This window comes from Piliocolobus tephrosceles, chromosome 2 (genome assembly GCF_002776525.5).
Source record: "Piliocolobus tephrosceles isolate RC106 chromosome 2, ASM277652v3, whole genome shotgun sequence".
In the NCBI taxonomy this organism is placed as follows: domain Eukaryota; kingdom Metazoa; phylum Chordata; class Mammalia; order Primates; family Cercopithecidae; genus Piliocolobus; species Piliocolobus tephrosceles.
Window position 1 is genome coordinate 46,888,610 of NC_045435.1, and position 24,137 is coordinate 46,912,746.

The 24,137-nt window shown below is 42.1% G+C and overlaps 1 protein-coding gene across 2 annotated transcripts in view; it reads left to right on the plus strand.

Moving 5' to 3' along the window:
* XPC (XPC complex subunit, DNA damage recognition and repair factor) overlaps positions 1–24,137 on the plus strand; it is a 33,289-nt gene that overhangs the window by 235 nt on the left and 8,917 nt on the right. The window contains exons 2-10 of one of the 2 annotated variants that reach the window (XM_023196199.2): positions 5,390–5,585; positions 7,917–8,029; positions 10,079–10,202; positions 11,224–11,308; positions 12,895–13,052; positions 13,547–13,667; positions 18,645–18,734; positions 19,551–20,432; positions 21,896–22,056. In XM_023196199.2, the coding sequence (XP_023051967.1) occupies positions 5,390–5,585; positions 7,917–8,029; positions 10,079–10,202; positions 11,224–11,308; positions 12,895–13,052; positions 13,547–13,667; positions 18,645–18,734; positions 19,551–20,432; positions 21,896–22,056 (1,930 nt within the window). Of the gene's footprint in view, positions 1–5,389; positions 5,586–7,916; positions 8,030–10,078; positions 10,203–10,231; positions 10,968–11,223; positions 11,309–12,894; positions 13,053–13,546; positions 13,668–18,644; positions 18,735–19,550; positions 20,433–21,895; positions 22,057–24,137 lie in introns of those variants that run through there. The other variant, XM_023196200.2, reaches the window with a different exon arrangement.

A 24,137-nucleotide genomic window follows, 5' to 3' on the forward strand; every position in this document is an offset into this window, starting at 1 on the left:
GCCGGGTGGAGGTTGCTGCGCGCGTTCCGCGCCGTGGAGGCAGCACGGCAGGCCGCGGCCGGCCCTCCCCGCTGTCCCTGCTCCTTTGTCCTCTGCACCCAGAGCCGCTTCCCGTGAGCCTCGCCCGACCCAAGCTCCTGCGTAGCTTCTTTCCCGCTCCCCGTTGTCCAGAGGATACAGCGCAGATGTTCAGGGTTGAACGCGGAGAAGGCAGTTATTTGTGTCCCAGGAAAACGGACGGACGGACCAGGACGTAGAGTGATGCAGTGTGCTGACTCCCGAATGATAACTTCAGCTGAGTCTCGCCCAGAGTTCCACAGTGGGATCCCACCTGACTTCCCCTCGTGGATATTGGATAGGTTTCTTGCATTTGTCATGGACAGTGCAGAGCTCATGGTCTTCCCCTTCAAATCTATGCTTTCCTCCGTTTTTCCAGCCTCAATACTTGTTATAAAGCAAAGTCCACCTTTTTCTTATGTGCACACATCCAGTCCCGTCAGCAAGTCCAGTCAGTTCAGCCTCAGACTGTATTTCAAATTCGTCCACTTCTCTTCATTTCCATGTCCACAGCCCCTGTCCAAGTCACCATCACCTTTCAGTTGAGTGACTGCAGTTTCCTCTTTACTGGCCTCCCAGCTCTGCATCCAGCAACCCAAATAATCTTTAAAAAAAAAAAAAAATCATGCCGTGCTCCTGCTTTAAACTCTCCTTGGTTTTCCATTGCTCTTAGCTTAAAATCCGATTGCCTTATCCTGGTGTACAAGATGCTACATGTTTTGGCTCTTGCTACCTCTCCTGTTTCTCCTACCATTTGTTTCCTTGCCAGATACCCTCCTTATTGGCCTCCTTTCTCTTCCTCAAATATGCCAAGTTACTTCTCGAGCCTTTTCCTTTGATGTTCCTTTGGCCTAGAGTGACCCCCCACCATGGCTTTTGCCAGGGCTGATTTCTTCAAATTTCAAGTCAGACATTCCTTGAGCAGACTAAGGTGGTCCTTCCCAGATACCCCGCGGATACTGAAACCTGTGATGCTCAAGTACCTTATGTTTCCTCAAGTGGTCTAGTGTTTCCATGTAACCTATGCGCATACTCCAACATACTTTAACTCATCTCTAGATCACTTATAATACCTAATACAATGTAGATGCTGTGGAAATAGTTGTCATACTGTATTTTTAAAATTTGTGGATATTCTTTTTCTCAAGATATATTCATCTGTGGTTGGTTGAATCTGTGGATGCGGGGCCCATCGATTGGTAGGGCTAAGTGCTAAATAAATATTTTTTATTTTTTATTTTTTTCGAGATGGAGTCTCACTCTGTCGCTAAGGCTGGAGTGCAATAGCATGACCTCTGCCTCCCAGGTTCAAGCGATTCTCCTGCCTCAGCCTCCTGAGTAGCTGGTATTACAGGTGACTGCCACCATGCCCGGCTAATTTTTGTATTTTAGTAGAGATGGGGTTTCGCCATGTTGGCCAGTCTGGTCTCAAACTCCTGACCTCAGGTGATCCATTCGCCTCGGCCTGCCAGAGTGCTGGGATTATAGGCATGAGCCACTGTGCCTGGCCAATAAATATTTTAAATAATTGCAAAATGCAGGCTGTAGAAGGAATTTCTGGGTCTCCTGAAATAACTGGGTAGATTATTAACTAGGTAGCCTTTGCTGGGTAACCAGCAAAGGCTATCACACTCGATTCTGTGTTTCTATACCGATTATAAGTTCATCATCCATTTGAAAATGGTCAAATGGTAATAATTGCTAAACTTAGAAGGTGATTTACCTCATATATAATATTTTGAGTTCCATTTTATTTATTTTCTCATTCAAATAACGTATTTTGAGTACTATGTGCTGCACACGAATGAGGTGACATGGGAGATAAACATATCTTGGAGGATCAAAGAGTAGTGTTAACATGACATTTGCATGTAAGACATTCAAGGCAGAGTGTGCTAAATACTGTGGAAGAAGGTACAAGGCTTTGTAGCTTCCAAAGGATTAATCAAGTTTGACTAGCGTGATCGGGGAATGCTTTCTGAAGTTGTTTGATCTGTGATTTAAAGGATGGTTGCTATTTTAGCAAGGAGTCACAAAAAAGGGGCTGGTATTCTAGTCAGAATGTTATTTGGATATATGGCAATTAAAAATTAAAGGTTGTAATCTGATGGAAATGCTACCTGCATTCCTCCGAGCTCAACACTTCACCTGGGTTCCAGCTTGGTAGAGCTTCAATTCTTAGTTATATGCACTTGGGTGAATTATTTTGGACAAATATTTTAGCTCTTCTAAACTTCTTCTATGAAATATAATAACTGCCTTACAGGGTGGCTGTGAGTTTTCAATGAGATAGCATGTAAAGCCAAGAGCTTTAGCTTTCCCCATGTTAGGTAATTAGTTGGGCTAGCTGGTGTCATTCAGCCTAAATGGAGGTAAGGATGCACCCAAGTTTACTCTGCTAGCCAGAGGAGCTAGCAGTCAGTTCCCAAGGCAGCTTCCAAATTTGCAGAGTTACAACTTTTGTTGTGGTTTGGTGGTTTGTTGGGGAAGCGTAGACTTAGCAAGTGTGGTTTGGGCCGCAGGTGACAATAATTTGGTGACTGTCAGTGTAGTTTCTAACACTGTAATAGTGTAGGTTTTAACAGCACCCCTGTACATGCAAATGAAGGTGATACTTGGCTGCTTTCCACAAATAGGAAAAAAGAAAACAGGCTTCCACATGATTTCCTTTGTATTACTAAAGCACCTCTGGTTTCTTTGCATTTCTTCTCTATGTTAACACCTTCGGTGATAATCCGTTAACTCCTTCAACGGCTGTTTATTGAGCGCCTACTATTTTCAGGCACTGTTCCAGGTACTAGGATAATAGTGGTTGAACAAGACAGGTGAGGCACCTGTTCTCATGATTATAATCGGAGGGGGGGAGGGGTAAGTAGAGCAGATAACAAGTTAAAAAAAAAAAAAAACAGATTCACATAATGGTAAGAGCTATCACCCTGTGTTTAGACTGCTGTGATAAAACTTATTTGGGTACATAACAGAAAATGCTTCTATAGATGGAAAAAAAATCCTCAAACTTAAATGGGGCTGGGGAAGAGGCAGCTAAATGGGAATCAGTGTCAGGGAAGGCCTTTGTAAGGAGGTGGCATTTTGAGGCAGTTAGTGTAATTTTGAGCCATTCATAGGACGTTCTGGGGAAAAGAGTTCTAGGCAGAGAGAACAGTGTGTTTAAACACTCTTAGGAGGGAATGAACTTGGCCAGTTGGCTGGACACAGTGAGTGAGGGGCTGGGTAGGAGAAGTGGGCAAGGGCCTGAGCTTGGATACCAAGCTAAGGAGTTGGAATTTTATTCTGAGTGCTGTGAGTTGTTGCTGGAAGGTTTACTCCGGTGTTCTTATTAAATCCCAGTAGATGGGCAAGCAGACCACAGTGGTAATTCCTGCCCTACTGAAAGAACGCTGAGCTCAAGGAGGCTGCTTAGGCATATTAGATCACTCAAAATTTTGGAGAGTCCTGGAAAAGAGTCTCTAGATGCTTAGGGACCAAAGAATAGCAAAGAATAGAAAGTCACCCATATTTCTGCCATCCAGAAATAGCCACCATGAAATAATGGTCTGTTTCCTTCTAGTCTGTTTTTTACATAGCAGAAAGCATGCTGTAAAATCAACTTTGCATGATTAACATTACATCATCTATCGTTTATCTTAAAGGGTGACTCAATTATATTTTGTTGTGTGGCTCTGCTGTAAGTTACTTAACAATTATCTCATGGTTGTACGCTCAGATTATTGTTAGATGCTTTTGAATACTATAAACATCCTTTTGATTCAGAGTTTTGTGTTTCCTTTTCCCCCCTTTCCTTTTTAACTCCTCTACCTTTCTCTTCAAACACAGAAATAAAAGCTATGCTTTTTAACTAACCAGAAAAGTTTGTGATGCCTCTGAAGTATCCTCCTACCTGCTTTTTTTTTAGATTAGTAGAAATTGAAGTATTTCGCGTCTTTGCTTATTAGAGGGCTAAATACCATTGTAAGATTCAGAAATCTTAATTTTAGGGCCACCCTCCTCAAACTGTCAAATCTTACGTTTTATGCAGCCTCTGGCCTTGGAATAGGCAGTCTGTTCTCAGATTTGAAAAAATGAATTTTGAAATATTTTGTACTTCAAAATTTTTCCTTATTTTTTGGTTTCCACTAAAATGTTTAAAAATGGGAGTACATAAATTCCTTTTTTATAAAACATTTAAAGAAAAAACAATCAGTGATTTATCTAGCATTGAAAGAAATGCTTCTTTGATATGAATTTTATTAACATTTAATAATGATTTCATCTAGATCAGAGGGAGAGTCTTTTTTCCCTCATGCAAAAGTATTTTCTTGTGGAATATAAATACCTATCCAGAGAGTCAGCTAGGCAAACAATGAAAAGACTGCGTTATTAAATGATTTTATGTTTTAGGTTAATGTTGCAATCCCTTATGGAACCTCAATAAAAGGTAGAGTATTTTTATTTTCTAAAATTAATTGAAGCAGAGTCATGCAAAGACAAAAGAGGATTTATTTCAGATTCAAGATAATTTGTGTGAATATATTTGCAAAATAAAAAACTGTCCTTCCCTGCCATATTATTTATTAAAACTAAACTATTAATATAATTATTATATGTAAATAAACCATAATTTTAGATACCCCAATTTGACTAAAATCAGCAGCTTATGCATTTTTTATTTCCCTTTAACAAAAAATAATTATTTTAAGAAAATACTTTTGAATTATTGCTGTCTTTTTCCAACTGTAAGTTTGCTGAGGTGGTTGGTATACAAATGCCATTTGGGTTACATTGGAAAGGTTTCAGAGCAGTATGTGTTTTGAGCAGTTTGATCTTGAAGGTTGGCAGAAATGTAGATTAATAGTAATGATGTTGTGGTAAAACTTGGACATGTTTATGTACTTAACATTTTACTTAAGAGGAGTGCAGTATCCCTAAGACAAACAATTAGTCTTGGCAGATGATAAATAAATAGGGTGCTAATTAATGGATGTTGTATTTTCCTGGCAGGAATCTTGTTGTATTTTCCTTTCCAGGATGTTGTGTTTTCCTGGCTGACATTTAAGATCTGGAAGTTAGGTTTTATTTGAGTCCTGTGGTATTTTCTGTAGTCATAGGAGAAGTAAAGTGCTGATAAAGGAAAATGGTTTTTACTATAAACATAGACTAGCCGCAGGTGGGTGGAGGCTGAGAGCTGGTTGCTCACCAGACAGGGGATGGTGAACAGGTGATGGAGATCGGGTTTGGAGACAGATCATAGAGCCTTTTCATGCCCTTGCCCATAAGCTGCACTGCCTCCACCTTTCCTTCAACCCCTCACCTCATGTTCTATATGGTCACCTAGATGCCTTTGAAGATGAGAAACCCCCAAAGAAGAGCCTTCTCTCCAAAGTTTCACAAGGAAAGAGGAAGAGAGGCTGCAGTGATCCTGGGGGTTCAGCAGGTGGTCCAGCAAAAAAGAAAGTGGCCAAGGTGACTGTTAAATCTGAAAACCTCAAGGTTATAAAGGACGAAGCCCTCAGCGATGGGGATGACTTCAGGTGAGATGCCTGCAAAGCTTCGTCTCAGGTCTTTATTTTTCTCATCAGAGAATTGTGAGTAATGAAAACTTCTATTCTTACTTGTCACTGGGGTCCATGGAAGATTGGATCTTTAAGCTCTTCTAGGTACAACTCAGACCTGTAAGAACTGGAAACTTTACAGGTAAGAACAGTGATAGCGTGCAGAAAGTGATTTATTCATGCTTCCACAGCCAGACAGTGGCAGAAGTAGGAGAACCCAGGTCTTCTGACTCCTGGTCCAGTGTTCTTTCTACTACACAAAAATATTAGATGTATCACAAAATATTTACCTGCCATTCCAGCTTTATCTCATACTACTTTCCTCAAGGACGCTCTTCTCTGGCCCACCTGGACTTCTCATCATTCACTGAACACATTCTTGTACTTTCTGCACCTGCATTGTGCTCATGGTATTCCCTCTACCTGGAGTGCTTGCTGGCTTCCATCTTGAAGATGCAGATCCGAAACCACCTACTCTAGAGGCTTCACTGATTCTTCCCCCTTCTCTCCTCTGATTTCCTGTAGTGCTTCTAGGGAGTGTGATATGTCTACCAGTTATTGTTACCACGCCACATACCCAGGCTTACTACCCTGTGACCTCTCAGAGAGCTGGAACCATGTGGAGTTCATTTTCATATGCCCTGTAGCATCGATTGCAGGGCCTTTTATTTGGCAGAAACTGAAAAAGTATTTTTGCAGTGAATGAGCATTTATAGTAATATGTTGTGAACAATGATTATGAGCCCAGGGAACACTTGGTTATCTGCCTCTTAAGAAAGTTGAGGGGTAGGGAGAAGAGGAAGAACAGAGGGGTAGTTTTTCCTTTGCTTGTTAAACAAATCCTCACTCCCAGTATTGGCTTTTCCAGCAGCCTCTGGTCCTGGCATGAGAGAGTAGTCCAGTAGAGAGCACAGGAAGGGACACAGGACAGCATGCTGATTTTCTGCTGTGGTTCATCTCTTCTTTTCTCTAGACTTTCCTTCCCTTCCCTTCCCGTCCTGTCCCGTCCCGTCCTGTCCCCGTCCCTGTCCCGTCCCGTCCCGTCCTTAGTGGAGTCTCACTCTGTTGCCCAGGCTGGAGTGTAGTGATGCAATCTTGGCTTACTGCAACCTCTGCCTCACAGGTTCAAGTGAGCCTCCCGAGTAGCTGGGACTGTAGGCACCCACCACCATGCCTGGCTGCTTTTTGTATTTTTAGTAGAGATGGGGTTCTACCATGTTGGTGTTGAACTCCTGACCTCAGGTGATCTGCCCAGCTCAGCCTCCCAAAGTGCTGGGCTTACAGGCATGAGCCTCTGTACCTGGCCTCCCCTAGACTTTTCAGAAGAATGCCTCTGAGCTTACTACTTTCCAGTTGCCTCCCCTCTAGTTGAATTGTATCTCCAGAGACATATACATAGAGATAGGCCATGATACTGCCAAGGAAAGCTCTGAGTTCCCCTTTCCCTCTCCTCTGAGCACTGACTGTGGTCATTTCTGCTATGTTCATTCTAAGGGGAAATTTTTATTGCTGTGGTGTTGAGGGAAAGTGGTACCCTAAAAAAAGAGCATATTACTAGAGCTCAAGATTGATGATTGGCTATTTTAAATGTTTATGCCAAAATCCTAGATAATATTCTCACTTGGTACCAAGTGCCAAAGTTTACACAAGTTAAAAGTAACTGGATACCCTAGACACATTTTGTATATGAATTTGCAGAAATATATTACGAATCAGCAAGTACTTAGTCTTGAACCATTGTTTAGCCAACTACTTATCTATGTTGTTATCTATTTAGCTAGCTAGCTGTCTATGTATCTTGTTATTTATGACTCACCTATGTGTAGTCACATCCCTACTTGAAGTTAGAATGCCACGAACTTCAGTCTCCTTACATCATATTTCTTAAGATGGAAAAGAAGTCTGAGTAGGCTTATAGTAGGATAAGTAAATGTAAATTTTACTCTTTCTGGCCTCCAAATGCATGTATATCACACAGATATCACAGTTCTGGAACTCATGTTATTATTTTGGTGTCTTCTAACTTTTCCTTGTCATGTCTAGGCACAGCTATGTTTTCTTTCACACAGATCTAGATTGGAGGTTTTTTGACAGCACATCTGGTGTGTATTAGATGATCATAGCACGTCTTGATAAGATGTTGAGACACGTGTTGATGGAGGAAGTGAGGCGCAGAGCTTACTAATCATCTTTAAATAGTTGCCACAGATTCTCAATAAATAGGAGGGGTTTTAAAAATTCCATTTAGCTTGAATGGAACTCTAGGATATCTGAGCCTTCTTCATCTTCCTTCCTGTGGTCTTTACACAGGGACTTTCCAAGTGACCTCAAGAAGGCACACCATCTGAAGAGAGGGGCTACCATGAATGAAGACAGCAACGAAGAAGAGGAAGAAAGTGAAGATGACTGGGAAGAGGTTGAAGGTGAAACATCTCTCTTTGTTTTCAGAACTCTTTGGTTCTGTTTGTTTTTTTTGTTTGTTTGATTCTGTTTGGAGTCAAATCACTAATTGCAATCCTGTTGTTTCCTTTTGAGCTAATTAGACCACAGATAAGGTTGTACTAGGGACTTGCTTTGCTATATATGGAAAAACTCATGGCCAAGTTACCAAAGAAGGCTGTTTACTCTCTTCCTCTGGTGACTGTCAATGGGGTAGATATAAATAGAGAGGCAGCACTATTTAGAAGGAGCACAGGCTTTGAAAGTAGTTAGAACTGGGTTCAGTGCTCAACTTTGCCACTTAGGTAGCAGTGTGAGTGAGTAATTTAATCTTGAGCAAGTAACTTCACCTCTCTGAACTGAGTTTTCTCAGTGGTAACACTCTGTAAACACTGAATGTTTAGTGTGAACCATTCACAGTATAGGCTGTAGGATTATTGTGGGGAAAAGAAAGTTTGCAAATGTAATGGGCCTAATGTATTATACACTCACAGTAAATACCAGCTAATGTTATCATCCCTGATTCCTTCTGTCTGGCCTGACTTTTCCCCACCTTTTTATTTTGAAAGTGTTCAAATTTATCAAAAAAGTGAAAAATGTAATATATGTCCTCTTCACCTAGGTTCATTAACATTTTGCCACGTTGACTGTATGTTTCCCTCTGTAAATATTCATTGTGGAACCATTTGAAAATAAGTTGTAGATATTCTGATATTCCACTGCTGAATACTTCAGCATGCATTTCCTAATAATTAGACATTCTCGTGCATGACAAAATGACCTTATCATACCTAAGAAAATGAAAAATAAGTCCTCAATTGTTACAAAAACATCCTTTATTACTGTTTCTTTTTCCACACCAAGATCCAACCAAGCCTTGTATTTGATCGTTAAGTCTCTTCAGTCTCTTAATATAGAGCAGTAGCTCCCGCCCACCACCTTGTTTTGCTTTTCATAGCACTGCCTTTTTTGAAGGGTCGTAGTCTTTTGTTTTGTAGACTGTCTCATGTTCTGATTTTGTCTGATAAACAGTCACACATCTTTTGATGTTGTTAAACTTGTTTCAATATCCCTGTATTTCTTGTAAACTAAATCCAAAGATGTGATTTAATTTTGATTAAACTTTTTTTTTTTTTTTTTTTTTGGCAAGAATCCTTCCTAGGTGATGCTTTAAACCTCATCTTGCATTGATTAAGCCACCTCTAATGTCAGGTTGTTCCTCTTCTAGTCATGCTACCTTTAAGCTAGCTGTACTACCATGTCCTTTTGACATGACCTCGTTAGTCTTTGAGAACATTTTTGTTCGGCTTATACTTTTCTTGCTGTAGACTTGAAACCAGCTTTTTTTCTTCAAGAAGCTGTGGTTCATTTTAATAGAGATTCGTGTATAGAGACCAAGATCTGGCATTGGATGCATTCTTTGCCAGTGAGATGTCATGGCTTCTAGGCCCAGAGCCTCTTTTAAGGAACATTTGCTAATGAAGTTTTCAATTAGATCCAGTTCAGCAAGTTCAGTCCTTTTCAGCTACTGTATACAAGCAATGTAGGGTGCGAAGAGATGAAAAGGATGTATTTCTTGTCACTTTGAGAATGAAAGACAGACACTTAAGTCATGACTCTATACAAAGCAATTTGTGCTAATTGTTATTATAGTGAAATAGAATGCAGAGAAAAGGAGATTATTCTCATTTGACTTTTTTTTTTTTAAAGAGTTTGAAGTATATACATACATGCATGAGTGTTAGCTTTTTAATAGAGGGATCTATATCTGATTCAACCCAGTATCTCTATGCTTTAGGTCCCTTATATAAAGACTGCGTGGGTTAAATGAGACACATGAATATATAACACTCATCACAGTGCCTGGCACATGGTAGGACTCAGGGCAGGGCATGCCTAGGGGTCTCTGCGGGCTATCTCTCTCACATTCATGCCTCACTTCCTCCTTCCCAGCAGAACCTTGATTCTGTTCAGTACAGTAGCTTTTATTATTGTTATTACTATTACTGATTTTTTAAAATGCTTGTTGATAGAACTTAGTGAGCCTGTGCTGGGTGACGTGAGAGAAAGTACAGACTTCTCTCAATCTCTTCTGCCTGTGAAGCCAGTGGAGATAGAGATTGAAACGCCAGAGCAGGCGAAGACAAGAGAAAGAAGGTAAGCTTAGGCCCTTGCTTCTAGGCTCCTATCACATGTAGTTGGCAACAGCTGCTGCTTAGGAGGACTTTGGAGAAACTTGTACGGGACCAGGACTGAGTATCAAAGTTTTTGAGAACCTTGGGTCAGGAACCTGATTTACCTTTAGAGACTTGAATGAGACACCTTCGTGTCCTGGCTGGGGTGGGGGATGAGGAGAGGGAACTCCTGTGTGCCAAGGATTGAGCAGGTCATCCGTTATCTTACCTAATCCTTAGAAAAGTGTTATGAATGAGGAGCCAGAGGCTCAGAGACACTAAGTAATGTTTCAGGAGTCACTCAGCCGGTAATTGAGGAGCTGAGACCTAATCCTTCTCATTGACTTGGAATTCACGTTTTCCCTACCATGTCACGCTGCAGGACTTGAGGCAGTGCCCACCGTGGTAGGGAGCCCCTATCCTCCCCACCATCCTGGAGTACCTCTGCAGCCTCTGATGACCTGGGAATATGGAGCCTCTGATGGCTTGGGAAGTACACTGTGCGATGGGCACATTACTAGGCACAGAAGAGGGAGATAATACAGATCATTCAAGAAGTGTCAAGTTGTCTTGAAGATTCATGGTATACAGACTGAAAGAGATTTTACACTATAACAATGTCACGTAAATGACGATGTGTTAATTTAACATTAATAAAGGTAATGGCTGCTAAGTAGAGAGTCAGTAGTCGGAAGAGTTGGACAGCCAGAGAAGACATCCTGGAAGAAGTGAGCTTTGAGGCATGTAGGTGAGGTGTGGTCTGCTGTTGGTTGAGAGGAGGGTTGTCTGGGTACACAATGTCCCAGGCCAAGGTTTGCTGATGAGAAGGAGCCAAAGAGCCTGCAGGAAATAGCTGGGTTGCAGATGGACTTGAGTAGCACAGCCTTGTGTAGGGAAACAGGGAGCGTGATTCACTGTCATCCAAGGAGAAGGAATTGCCTGGGGGAGTGGAATCTGGTTTCAGTTCCCTACTTCATTCCCAGATTTTTCACTATGTGTTGCAGTGAAAAGATAAAACTGGAGTTTGAGACACATCTTCGGAGGGCAATGAAACGTTTCAATAAAGAGGTCCATGCGGACACACACAAGGTAAGGACAAGGGATGATGGGGAAGGACTGTTTGTTGTCAGCGGTAAGAGCTTGTGCTCACCGAGGCTTTATTTCTGGCTTTGCTGCTCACTCTATGGCCAGGGCAAGTTTCTTACACTCTCCCGAGCATTTGTGTCCTCATCGGGGAAGTAGGGGTAGTAATAGTGTCTGCCTGGGAGGGTGGTTGTGTATTGTAGGTAAGGTAACTTACAGCACAATGCCTGGCATGCAGCAGAGGCTAAATAACGAGTACTTGCCTTCCATCTCTGCTTTCAGCCATTTAACATCATTAATTCTAATCCCAGCTGCAGGCACTGGCTTTTAACTTTACCTGATAATTATTGAACACGTATATACACCTAGCAAGGTGCTTGGCGTGGTGGGGATAGAGACTTGGATAAAGCTTATTTCCTACAATTGAGGAGTATCTGATCTCTAAATGGAACAAGGACTTCCAAACAGAGAAACTCAAGACTATGCCTGGAACAGTGAAAGAGATCAGCATGGCTCTGTGGAGCTGGGCAAGGCTTTATGTAGGAGAAAGGATTAGAGTCGGGTCTAGGAGAAAAAGTTGAAGACTCTAGCCAAGTTGTGGAGGGGATGGCAAGGCACCCAGCTCACCTGCATGTGTGGAGTGTATAGGCTGGGGGGTGGGGGTGAAGGGAGGGCAGGCTTTGGTTTCCCTTTGATGGATGGTGGGCTGCCAGAGAGGATAGCGATGGGAGGGGGGAGATGCTTTATGTGCAGCTGCTCCAGAAATCTAGAGGTGCAAGGATGGTGATGAAGTTAGAGAGGGTTGCCTCCTTCATCCAGGCCTGGGGCAAGAAATGAGACAGCTTTGTGCCTTTCACCTCTTGTTGGGTGCTGGAGGTGAAAGAAAGGGAAGATGACTCTCAGGTTTGAGACCTGAGTGAGGAAAGAGAGGCAGCACTATTGATTAAAATAGAGCGACTGTTAGTAGGGGAGGAGGAAGCCAAGGTTGAAGGGAAAATGACGCAAAGCAGTGTTTGAAAAGAGGGGAAGAGGCCATATAATCATTTTAGTAGGTGGATGAAGGGTGGGTTTTGGGGTCAGAGGAAGGGCGAAGATGTGGAGCCTGTGACAGAAGGTTGGGCTCAAAGACCCAAGGAGGTGGTGAGAGCAGCCCAGTGAGCCCAGTGAGCTGCGTCCAACCACCGGCTTCCACAGGCTTCCAGCAGTCTCACCAGCTCCACCCCACTTGCCTTTCCTCCTGATCTTGTGGAGCAAACCCCAGATATGACAGCATTTCATCCAGAAATCTTTCAGTATGTATCTCTAAAAGACAAGACCAAAAGAAAAACAGTTTGTATTTTGAAAACAAAGCAGTTTGTATTTTGAAGCTTTGAGTTTTGATGATTCCTTTGAAGGAATGAGTATATGGAGAGAAAAAGAGAGGGTGAAAGACAGGCTTGGGAAGTGGCCAATACTAGTATTTTTACTTTCTTATATGTAGAAATGGCAACACATATTTCTTTCCCACAGGATGTCTTGATTTTGGCAGCAAAAGTTCCTCCTGGTCTCTGGCCTTCCTTCCATGCTGCCCCTTCCTCCTTTCCTTTTTACAGGTTCACCTTCTCTGTCTGCTGGCAAATGGCTTCTATCGAAATAACATCTGCAGCCAACCAGATCTGCGTGCTATTGGCCTTTCCATCATCCCAGCCCACTTTACCAGAGTGCTGCCTCGAGATGTGGACACCTACTACCTCTCAAACCTGGTGAAGTGGTAAGGCCCTCTGCCTGTCCTGCAGAGCTGGGGAGTATAGGATTTGTGTTTCTCTCAGAGACTGGGTTCAGATCACTTCCGTAGACCTTCCCTGAGATGGTAACTATGGATCAGGTGGTGGGCATGGCATTGAAGATAGAGAAATGCCAGGTATGATCTTGCCCTGGTGTAGCTCCCAGACTGGTGGGGAGACAAATACATACCAGGTAATTACAGGGTGGCATGAGGAGTGCCCTGAAAGGGGTGTTCTGGGAACTGCAGGCTCACAGAGCAGGGGCACTTTTCTCAGCTGGGAGGTCTGGGAAGGCTCCCCAAGGAGGTAAAGTCTGAGCTGGGTCTGCAGTGATGAAAGGAGTTAGCCAGACAGGCTGGGGAAAGTAGGACAGGGGCAGGCGGGTCTCATGATTCACTCCCTCTTTTGATTTTCTTGGCTGTAAATGAAGATTCCCCTTTGCCCTGACCTCTGACACAAGGAATGCCTGCTTTCTCCCCAGGTTCATTGCAACATTTACAGTTAATGCAGAGCTTTCAGCCAGTGAACAAGATAACCTGCAGACTACATTGGAAAGGAGATTTGCTATTTACTCTGCTCGAGATGACGAGGAATTGGTCCATGTAAGTGATTCCTTCCAGATCACTGTTTTTTATCAGTACTGGTAACTAATGATAATGGCAGCCATGTGCCAGATGCCATTCCTAGTGTGTTACCAACACTACCTTAGTCCTCATAATGACGTTGATAGCTGCTGAAGCTCAGAATAGCTACTTGATGCCTCTAAGATCTTTTCCTTGGTGAGCCTGAGAATCGAGATTGGGATTGGAGTCTGAGTGGCAGGCCTGCGTGCTTTCCTCCCTGTCGCCTCTAGTGCTGGTGTACCAAAAAGCCCATAATTTTTGGTCAGATGTGCTAGAAAAATTTTCATTAATTATTCCAATTTTGTCTTCAAAAGTCCCAAGAAAATGTTTTTTCAAATGGGATGCTGAAGTCCTTGAGAATGTGTTTTTGTATCTCACATTTGGGTGATGACACTGGCAGGCAGCAGTGCAGTGAGGAGGGTTCTGTCCATAAAACAGAATCGTGATAGCAGAGTGCTCCAGGGACAGGCAGGCTTTATCAAATGCCTACAGGCACCTGTAGGTAAGGCTCTGTCTGAATAAAACAAAAACAGAGATCGAAATGTGGTTTTATCCCTAGAAGATTCCTATTAATCCATACAGTTCAATCTGGAAGTCCCAGATTCTCTGGAGAAAAAGACAGATTTTTCATATCTGTAGAGGCCAAATGGTTGACATCTTTAGTTCTCTTCTTCTGTATTGCTTTTAAAAAGCCTAAGATATTTGGCAAGGCTGATAATGATGTTATAATATGCTGCCCAAAGAAAACCTCTTTTTTTTTTTTTGAGACAGAGTCTTTCTCTGCCACCTAGGCTGGAGTGCAGTGGTGCGATCTCAGCTCACTGCAACCTCCACCTCCCAGATTCAAGTGATTCTCATTCCTCAGCCTCCCAAGTAGCTGGGATTACAGGTTCGCACCACCATGCCTGACTGATTTTTGTATTTTTAGTAGAGATGGGGTTTCACCCTTCACCCTGTTGGCCAGGCTGGTAACTCATTAATATTTTAGTATTGTCCTCCCAGACTTGCTTCCTGTGTATTTGTGTACATATGTATTTGTTTTGTTTGCTTATTTGTTTAAGCAAAATGGGATCATATAGCTTTTAAAGAGGGGGTACAATTCAGTGACCATTTAGTACATTTACAGTGTTGTGCAACTACCACCTCTATTTCCAAAATGTTTTTGTGACCCCCAAGGGAAACCCTGTATGTACCCATTAAATACCCCGTTGTTACCTCCTGTCCCCACTCATGGCAACCACCAATCTGTCTTGTGTCTCTGTGGATTTACCTATTCAGGATATTTAGCATAAAAGAAATGATACACTATGTGGCCTTTTGTGCCTGTCTTTTGCTTAGCATAATGTTTTCAAGATTCGTGTGCATTTTAGCATATATCAGTATTTCATTAATATTTATGGCTGAATAAGATTCCATTACATGTATATATATTTTCTCTATCCATTGGCGGACATTTCGTTAGTTTCCACCTTGTGGCTGTTGTGAAGAGTGTTGTTAACAATGTCTGTACATATATTTATTTACACACCCTGTTTTCATTTCCTTTGGGTATATACCTAAGATTAAAATTGCTAGGTCATATGTATATTCTATGTATAACTTTTGGAGAAACCACCAAACTGTTTTCTACGGTTACTCTACCATTTTACATTCCCACCAGCAATGCATAAGAATTCCAAATCTTTGCCAACACTTGGTTATTTTCCAGTGTTTTGATTATAGCCAGTATGATGGGTGTCAAGTGATACCTCATTGTGGTTTTGATTGCATTTCTCCAATGACTGATGATGATGAGTGTCTTTTCATGGGCTTCTTGGTCATTTGTGTATCTTTTTTGAGGACATGTCTATTCAAGTATTTGCCTATTTTTTAATTACGTTGCCTTTTTGTTGATGATTTGTAAGAGCTCCTTATGTATTCTGGATATTAGTTACCTATCAAAATACATGCTCTGCACATAGTTCTCCCATTCTGTAGGTTGTCTTTTTACTTTCTTGATGAAGTCCTTTGATACACAGAAGTTTTGAATTTTGACAAAGTCTAAGTTACCTGTTTTTCTTTTGCTCTTTGTGCTTTTGGTGTCATATCTAAGATTCCACTGTCAAATCCAAGGTCATAAAGATCGACCCCTGTGTTTTCTTGTAAGAGATTTATAGTTACTGCTCTTACATACATTGAATATTTGCACGTATCAGGTAGGTGTTCAACATCATTCTTATGCATGTGGATAGCCATTTGTCCCAGCATTATTTGTTGAAGAGACGATTTTTTCAATGGGGCTTGGATGGTCGTGGCATCCTTTTCAAAAATCAACTGGCCATAAACGTATGGGTTAATTTCCAGCCTCTCAATTCTATGTTATTGTTCTTACACCAGTACAACAGGGTTTTGATTACTATAGCTTTGTAGTAGGTTTTGAAATCAGGAAGCCTCAGTGTAACTTGGTTCATTTACAGTATGCTTGGGTTATCTGGGGCCTCTTGCAATTCCATATGAATTTGATAATCTGTTTTTCCATTTCTGTGAAAAACCTGTTGGAATTTTGATAGGAACTGCTCTGAATCTGTAGATTAATTTGTGTGCCATTACCATCTGGTTATTAGGTCTTCTAGTCTATAAGCATAGATGTCTCTCCTTTTATTTTTGTCTTTAATTTCTCAGCTGTATTTTGTAGTTTTCAGTGTACAGTGTTTCACCTCAGTTAAATTTTTTTCCTAGGTACTTTATTCTTCTTGATGCTGTTGGAAATAGCATTGTTTTCTTAATTTCTCTTTTAGATTGTTCATTGCAAATGTATGGAAACACAACTGACTTTTTTGTGTTGTCTTGTACCCTGCAGCTTTGCTGAATTCATTTATTAACTCTACTAGCTTTCTTGTTCATTTATGTATGGGATCCCATGTGGTATCTATGAGTAGATCATTTTACTTCTTCCTGTCCAGTTTGCATGCCTTTTGTGTCTTTTTCTTGCCTAATTGCTCTGGCTAGGACTTCAAGTACAGTGTTGAATAATGGTCGTGACATCAGGCATCCTTCTTTTGTTCCTGATAATTCATGGGGAAAGCTTTCAGTCTTTCACCATTAAGTATCATGCTGGCTCTGGGTTATGATGCTGACTCAGTTTCCTTCTATTCCTAGTGTTCTGAATTTTTTTTTTCTCATGAAAGCCTGTGGGATTGTCTCAGATACATTTTTCTGTGTCAGTTGAAATGGTCCTCTGGATTTTCTTTCCTTCATTCTTTTAATGTATATGTAATTGATTGATTTTCTTATGTTGAACCATCCTTGCATTCCTAGAATTAGTCCCACTTGGTCATGTTGTATATGCCTTTTAATATGTTGTTCAATTTTGTTTGTTAGTATTTTATTCAGGATTTTTGCATCTATATTCATAAATTGGTTTATTTTCTTGTGATGTATTTGTCTGGCTTTGGCATCAGGGTAATGCTTGCCTCGTAGAATGAGTTAAAAAATGTTTCCTCTTCTAATGTTTGGAAGAGTTTGAGAAAGATTGAGGTAAATTCCTCTTCAAATGTTTGCTAGAGTTCACCAGTGAGGTCATCTAGTCCTAGACTTTTCTTTGTTGGGAGGTTTTTGATTTCTGACTCGATCTGTTGTTACAGATCTGTTCAGATTTTCCATTACTTCTTGAGTCAGGTTTGGTCGTGTGTATGTTTCTGGGATTTTGTCCATTTTCTCTACATTATCTAATTTGTAGGGATCATATAGTTCTGTAACCTGTTTTTTTTCCTCAGCAATGTACATTGATAGATTTCTTATTAAAGGTGGTGACTGTGTGTGCTTGGGTAGCACTAGACTATTTCCAGAGTCCTGTCAGCTCCATTATCTTGTCTAATCCTCTTTAGAGTTGTGTGAGGAAGCTGAGGCAGGGATTATTCTAGATGCAGAAATCCAGGCTTAGGGAAGTCACTCAGCTAGTGGTGAACACTTAGTTATCCAGACTTCTGGACCTGTGCTCCTGTGCCATGCTATACAATAAGAAACTGAGAAATTAATATTGGTACAATGCCGTCAACTAAACTACAGACATTATTTGGATTTTCCAAGTTTTCCCACTGATATCCTTTTTCTATTCCATGATACTGGTTTGTATTTAGTCATCATGTCTCCTCCAGTGTGTGACAGTGTTTTGATCTTTCCCTGTCTTTCATGACCTTGACACTTTGGAAATTTTTAGCCGCAGAAGAAACAAGGCAAAAGCAATCATTTATCGCACCATAACATGGCTCCTCACACCGGACTTTCTCCCGAGGCTGTGGCAGTAATCAAAGAGAGATGCTGGGACCTGGAGACCCGTGTAGGAAGGCCTTGCCCGAGTACATTATCACTGTTGCCGTTGAAGGTCAGGTCCCCTGAGGGGCTCCCAGACTTCCAAGTTAACAGTGTTCAGAGCTGCAGACTCAGTTAAAGATTCAATGTGGGGAAAAATGGAAAACAGGGAACAGACTTAGGTGATCTGATGATAATGATATTTTCTACTACTTCTTCCCAAAGTGGTATTTCATTTTATTATTTTAGTCACAAACACAACACATATTGACTACAGAACAATCAGAAGATAGGTAAGCAGAGAAAAAAATCCTGTAAACACCCATAACCCAGTATATGGATACTTTTTCAAATATACATGTATGTCTAAATTTATATTTTCATATTTTTTCTTATAAAAATGTAATCACATCATACTTTTTAAAGGAAAAATTCTATTTTCCTTTAATATATGACGAGTATGTTCCTGTTCTTCTATGAAGAGAAACCTCTGCATCATCATTTTTAACAGTGTGTGGCGTTTCCATCGCCCATCGCATACTGTTAGAAAGTCTGGCTGTTTCCAACTTTTCCCTGTCTTGAACAAGCACCATAACAAACAACATTGAACTCATTACATGTTTAATTACTTTCTTAGGATAACTATGTTATTCCTTTTCATCATAGATATTCTTACTGATTCTCCGGGCTCTGCAGCTCTTGACCCGGCTGGTATTGTCTCTACAGCCAATTCCTCTGAAGTCAGCAGCAGCAAAGGTGAGGTGCTCAGGGCTGCCAGAGAAGAGCAGCAGTTGACAGGGAATTGTCACACTTAAAAAAATTGATCATTATTATATTTTTAAGAGCTAGTATTCATGGAGTGTGGGTTCTTTCGAGCCTTGCACATACACTGTGTTAGGGAAGACTCGGGCACATGAGTGGATATCTGGCAGCCTGAGCTTCATGTGTGCAGAGTGCTGCTTTTGTTTCTGTTGTGTAAATTGGGTGGAATGGTGCCTGTCCTCACTTGCTCCAAGAAGTGCTGATGAGTGAAGCACTGAGTTTTGAGGTGCTCTGGGTTAGCTTCAAGAAGCTAAATGCTATACTCATTGGGGTATTGGCATTATCTGAAGCCTGATGGTCTAGAAGCTGATTTTCATAATATCTGTATTCTTAAAACTACAACTGTATTAAGTTCATACGTATTTGTTTGCAAAATGCATATGTCCAAGGTGGGTAGTAGTACTGCTGAGGAAACTGAAACTCGGAAGTTAAATAATTTACATAACCAATAAGAGTTAGAACTGGAATTCAAACCCATGTTTGACTGTTTCCAAATCCCATGTTCTTTTCTCTTTACCGTTAGGGTGAAAATAATTATACTGTGGCCTTATCTAAGATGCTACAGATTTTAGCCATACATGCATACAACCCTGAGGGATAGCTGGTTGATCCCTGTCTGAGCTGGGGACATCTTGATGTATTGGTTCTCTAGCTAGTGAATTAACCCTATTAGATTACAGGATTTCTATCATATTATTAGCAAAAGAGGGAAAAAAAGAAAGCAAAGCAAAATTTCTTACTCTGTTTAAGGGAAAGAAACCTTCCAAGGAGAGACTGACTGCGGATTTGGGAGGCTGCTCAGAAACTTCCAGCCAAGTTCTAGAAAACCACACCAAGCCAAAGACCAGCAAAGGAACCAAACAAGAGGAAACCTTTGCTAAGGGCACCTGTAAGCCAAGTGCCAAAGGGAAGAGGAGCAAGGGAGGCAGAAAGAAACGGAGGAAGCTCTCCTCCAGCGAGGAAGACCAGGGCCCAGGAGACAAGCAGGAGAAGGCAACCCAGCGACGTCTACATGGCCGGGAGCGGCGGGTGGTCTCCAGGGTGTCTTATAAAGAGGAGAGTGGGAGTGATGAAGCTGGCAGTGGCTCTGATTTTGAGCTCTCCAGTGGAGAAGCCTCTGATCCCTCTGATGAGGATTCCGAACCTGGCCCTCCAAAGCAGAGGAAGGCCCCCGCTCCTCAGAGGACAAAGGCTGGGTCTAAGAGTGCCTCCAGGACCCAATGTGGGAGCCATCATAAGGACCCAAGCTTGCCAGCGGCATCCTCAAGCTCTTCGAGCAGTAAAAGAGGCAAGAAAATGTCCAGCGATGGTGAGAAGGCAGAAAAAAGGAGCATAGCTGGTGTAGACCAGTGGCTAGAGGTGTTCTGTGAGCAGGAGGAAAAGTGGATATGTGTGGACTGTGTGCACGGCGTGGTGGGCCAGCCTCTGACCTGTTACAGGTACGCCACCAAGCCCGTGACCTATGTGGTGGGCATTGACAGTGACGGCTGGGTCCGAGATGTCACACAGAGGTATGACCCAGCCTGGATGACAGTGACCCGCAAGTGCCGGGTTGATGCCGAGTGGTGGGCAGAGACCTTGAGACCATACCAGAGCCCATTTATGGACAGGGAGAAGAAAGAAGACTTGGAGGTAAGGCCTTGGCTGCCAGGGGCTCTAAGACCCAGTCAGGTTATTAAAATTATTCCTGTTTTTGAGCACCTTATATATGCCCAGCACTATGTTGAGTGTGTTTAGTGGGTTATCTCATTTAATTGTCACAGCAATATAAAGCTGGGGCAGTTGCTGCCTTAATTTTAGTGGTAAAAGTTGTGGAGATGAGAGGTGAACTGCCATGGTGTGTGAGCCCAGGTCTGTGTGGCTTTGGAGCCTGTATACTTTTAGTTATTGCCCAGTTATAAGTTTGGAGCTTTGGAATAATTTATGCAAGTAATGTAACTCAGACTGAGTGAAAGAAGGAGTAGCCCATGGATAGATTCTCCCCCCTCCCCCATCATGCGTGCACGTAAAGATGCATGTGCAAACACCCCTCATACATAGAACACTCACCTCCTGGGAAAGAGTGGTCTCGGAATGAGACAATATCTTCAGTCTATTGAGAAGGCAGACCGGGAGGCAGAGAACTCTAGAACATAACACAGCTATGTCACTTGATCCGAAAACCAGCACTTACACCAGGAAGAGTGCCCGAGCCGCCTGTGTGTACGGTAGTGGTGGTGTTGGGTGGAGCTTGCCATTTCTACACAGGAACATGCCCAGATTTGTCACAGGTTTATTTCCAATCACTCAGGATAGGTAATTTGCAGATTTATTAATCATTTCCTATAGGAGTGCAGTGCATCCCACATTGAGTGTTTGCTCCAGGGGTGTTCTTGGTTCATTTTACTTAGTAATGACGGGTTAAGTGGAAATTATGCAGATGGTATTGTAACTAATGTACCTAAAGCTCAGTGGAAGCTGAACATGCAGCGTCCTCTCCTACTCTCAGCAACTCCACATTGCCAGTCCTTACTAGTCTGTTGGGGTTTTTGAAGAGATGCCAAGGGCAAGCCTAAGAGAGCCTGGTGAACAGGGTGACTTAAAGCAGTGAATTGCCTACTGAGCAATGAGCAATCTTAGAGAAGGGCAGAGAGAACGCTGTCAGAATGGACCACGAGAAAAGTCGCAGGGTGAGAACCACTGCTCTCAATTTCCTGTGAGAGCAGGCAGATAAGCTCACACTCTAGAAGAGGATTATCCCTTTGAGGTAAGACCTTACTGAAGAGCACTGTGTGTTTTTCTTCCTTGCAGACCTTTAACAGAGCAGGCGCTGATCTGCTGGGGCTGGGTTAGGCATCTAAGCATTCAAATAGGTTAGACAACTTTTTGAAGTTGCCACAAGCCATGGATTTATTTGATTCCTTTTAGCCTTTGATTCATCTGTGACCGACTTACTGGCCGGAGCTACAGATGTGATGTTACAAAAATCATTAGTGTTCGTGAAACCTTGGATCCACCATCTGTTGTCAGAACAACTTAGTCTAAGGATCATCTCCCTCAAACTTCATTTCCTCTTCTAAATAACATGCTCAATTTTGTCTGTCTGGCCTTTGCAGTTTCAGGCAAAACACATGGACCAACCTTTGCCCACTGCCATTGGCTTATATAAGAACCATCCTCTGTATGCCCTGAAGCGGCATCTCCTGAAATATGAGGCCATCTATCCTGAGACAGCTGCCATCCTTGGGTATTGTCGTGGAGAAGCGGTCTACTCCAGGTGCGTGAGGCAGCCTGGTTGGCCTCAGGGGCTTCCTGGTGGTGTGGGATTAACAGCCTTCTTCCTGAGCAAAGGGTGCTGATGGGAGCTCATCTGACTTATCAGTGTTCTCGGGCTAAGCCAGTGTGCGTGTGCTGTGTGTGTGTGACGTGTAGGAGAGAAGAAAATTTGAAAATTAAAACAGGGATTAAAACAATGACAGGGGAAAAACAGTTACAAAGGAAAAGAAAATACAAAGTAGGAAAAATAAAATTTAAGATAGGGCAATGTAAAACACGCCCCACAAATACAAGTTAAAAACATATAAAAGGAAGGAACAAAGGATTTGATTATGGAAGTTAAGAGTGGATTTTTAATGGGTACAGAGCTCTGTTTGGCATGAAAAAGTTCTGGAAATGGATCGTAGTAATGGTTGTACAATGTTGTGAATGGACCTAATGCCACAGAACTGCACACTTAAAAATGGTTAAAATGGTGTATTTTATGTGACTGTATTTTATACCACAGTAAAAAAAATAGTTAAAAAAGGAGTGGAATAAGAGCAAAAAAATGAATAAAATATATATAAAATTAAAATTGAAAAATGTTAATACAATTTTGAGGTAAGAAAATAATAGATATAGGGATTTTGAGAAATGGGAATAAAAAGCAAGTAAAATAAGTGATTTTAAAAGACATGGGATGTACAAGACCAAGAAATAGGAGATGTTCTTAAATGACAAAACAGGAAGGTACAGAAAAGAGAAAAAGGAAGCATAGGGAAACCCACATGAGAGTGGGTGATTTGAGTCCTCCCACTGGGGATTACTTCCTCCTTGTCAGCCCCCCGTGGGAGTCATACTGGACCAGACTCTCTTCAGGGCTCTGCCCTGTCTTGGAGCTTTTTGTTTGATGTCGGGGGGCACGCTGCCTTGGGCAGGGGCAGGGCTTTGTTGTTCTGGGACTTTAGCACCCAGCAGTCAAAGGCAGCAGGGGGCCTGGGCTGCCCTGATAGAGGCTTCCTCTTGTGGATATGTATAGTAGTTGGGAGAAAGACTGTTGGGAAGAGAATGCTGGCGTCGTCCAGGGGCACCATGTCAGTGATAGAAGGAAGCATTAGAGGTGCATATTTATTGATTTTTTTTAATTGTGGTAAAATATATGTAACATAAAATTTACCATCTCAACCTTTTTAAGTGTATATAGCCTACAGCATTAAGCACATTCACACTGTCATCCAGCCATCACCACCATCCATCTCCAGATTTCTTTTCCTCTTCCAAACCAAAACTCTGTCCCCATCAAAAACTCCCCATTCCCCTTCTCCAGCCCTGCACCCACCATTCTCCTTTCTGTCTCTGAGTGTGCCTACTATAGGGACCCATGTAGGTGGAATCATGCAGTATTTATAGACATATTGTGACTGGCTTATTTCCCTTAGCATAATGTCCTCAGGGTTCATCCATATCGTATGTAGCATGGGTCAGAATTTCCTTCCTTAGATTTTAGGCTGAAACTCCATCGTGTGGGCAGACCACATTTTGCTTGTGCCTTCGTCCATCAATGGGCACTTGGCTTGTCTCCACCTTTTGGCTGTTGTGAATTACGCTGCTGGGAACATGGGTGTGCAGATAACTTTTCAAGATTCTTCTTTCAGGTTTTTTTTTGTTTGTTTGTTTGTTTTTTGTATATACCCAGTGCAATTACTAGGCCAGATAGTAATTCCCATCATTTTTTTAGGAACCACCTTACCATTTCCACAGCAGCTGCACCCATTTTACATTTTCACCAGCAGTCCACAAGGTCTCCACTTTCTCCACATCCTCACTGACACTTGTTACTTTCTGTGTTTTGGTAATAGCCATTTTACCGGGTGTGAAAAGATCAGAAGTTCACATTTATTCCAAGAGGACTGTGACCACTTCCCTGCTGTTTTCCTTAGGAAGATGTCCAGATGCTGCCTGTCAACCCCTAAGACCCCTTTTTTACCCACTCCTGTCTGAAGACCACACCATTACATAATCACTCCTCTGGGCAGTCAAAGATGTTCCGCCCCCCAGTGGGAGCATGAGTGGAGCTTTGAGCTCTGGCAGGTTGATGCT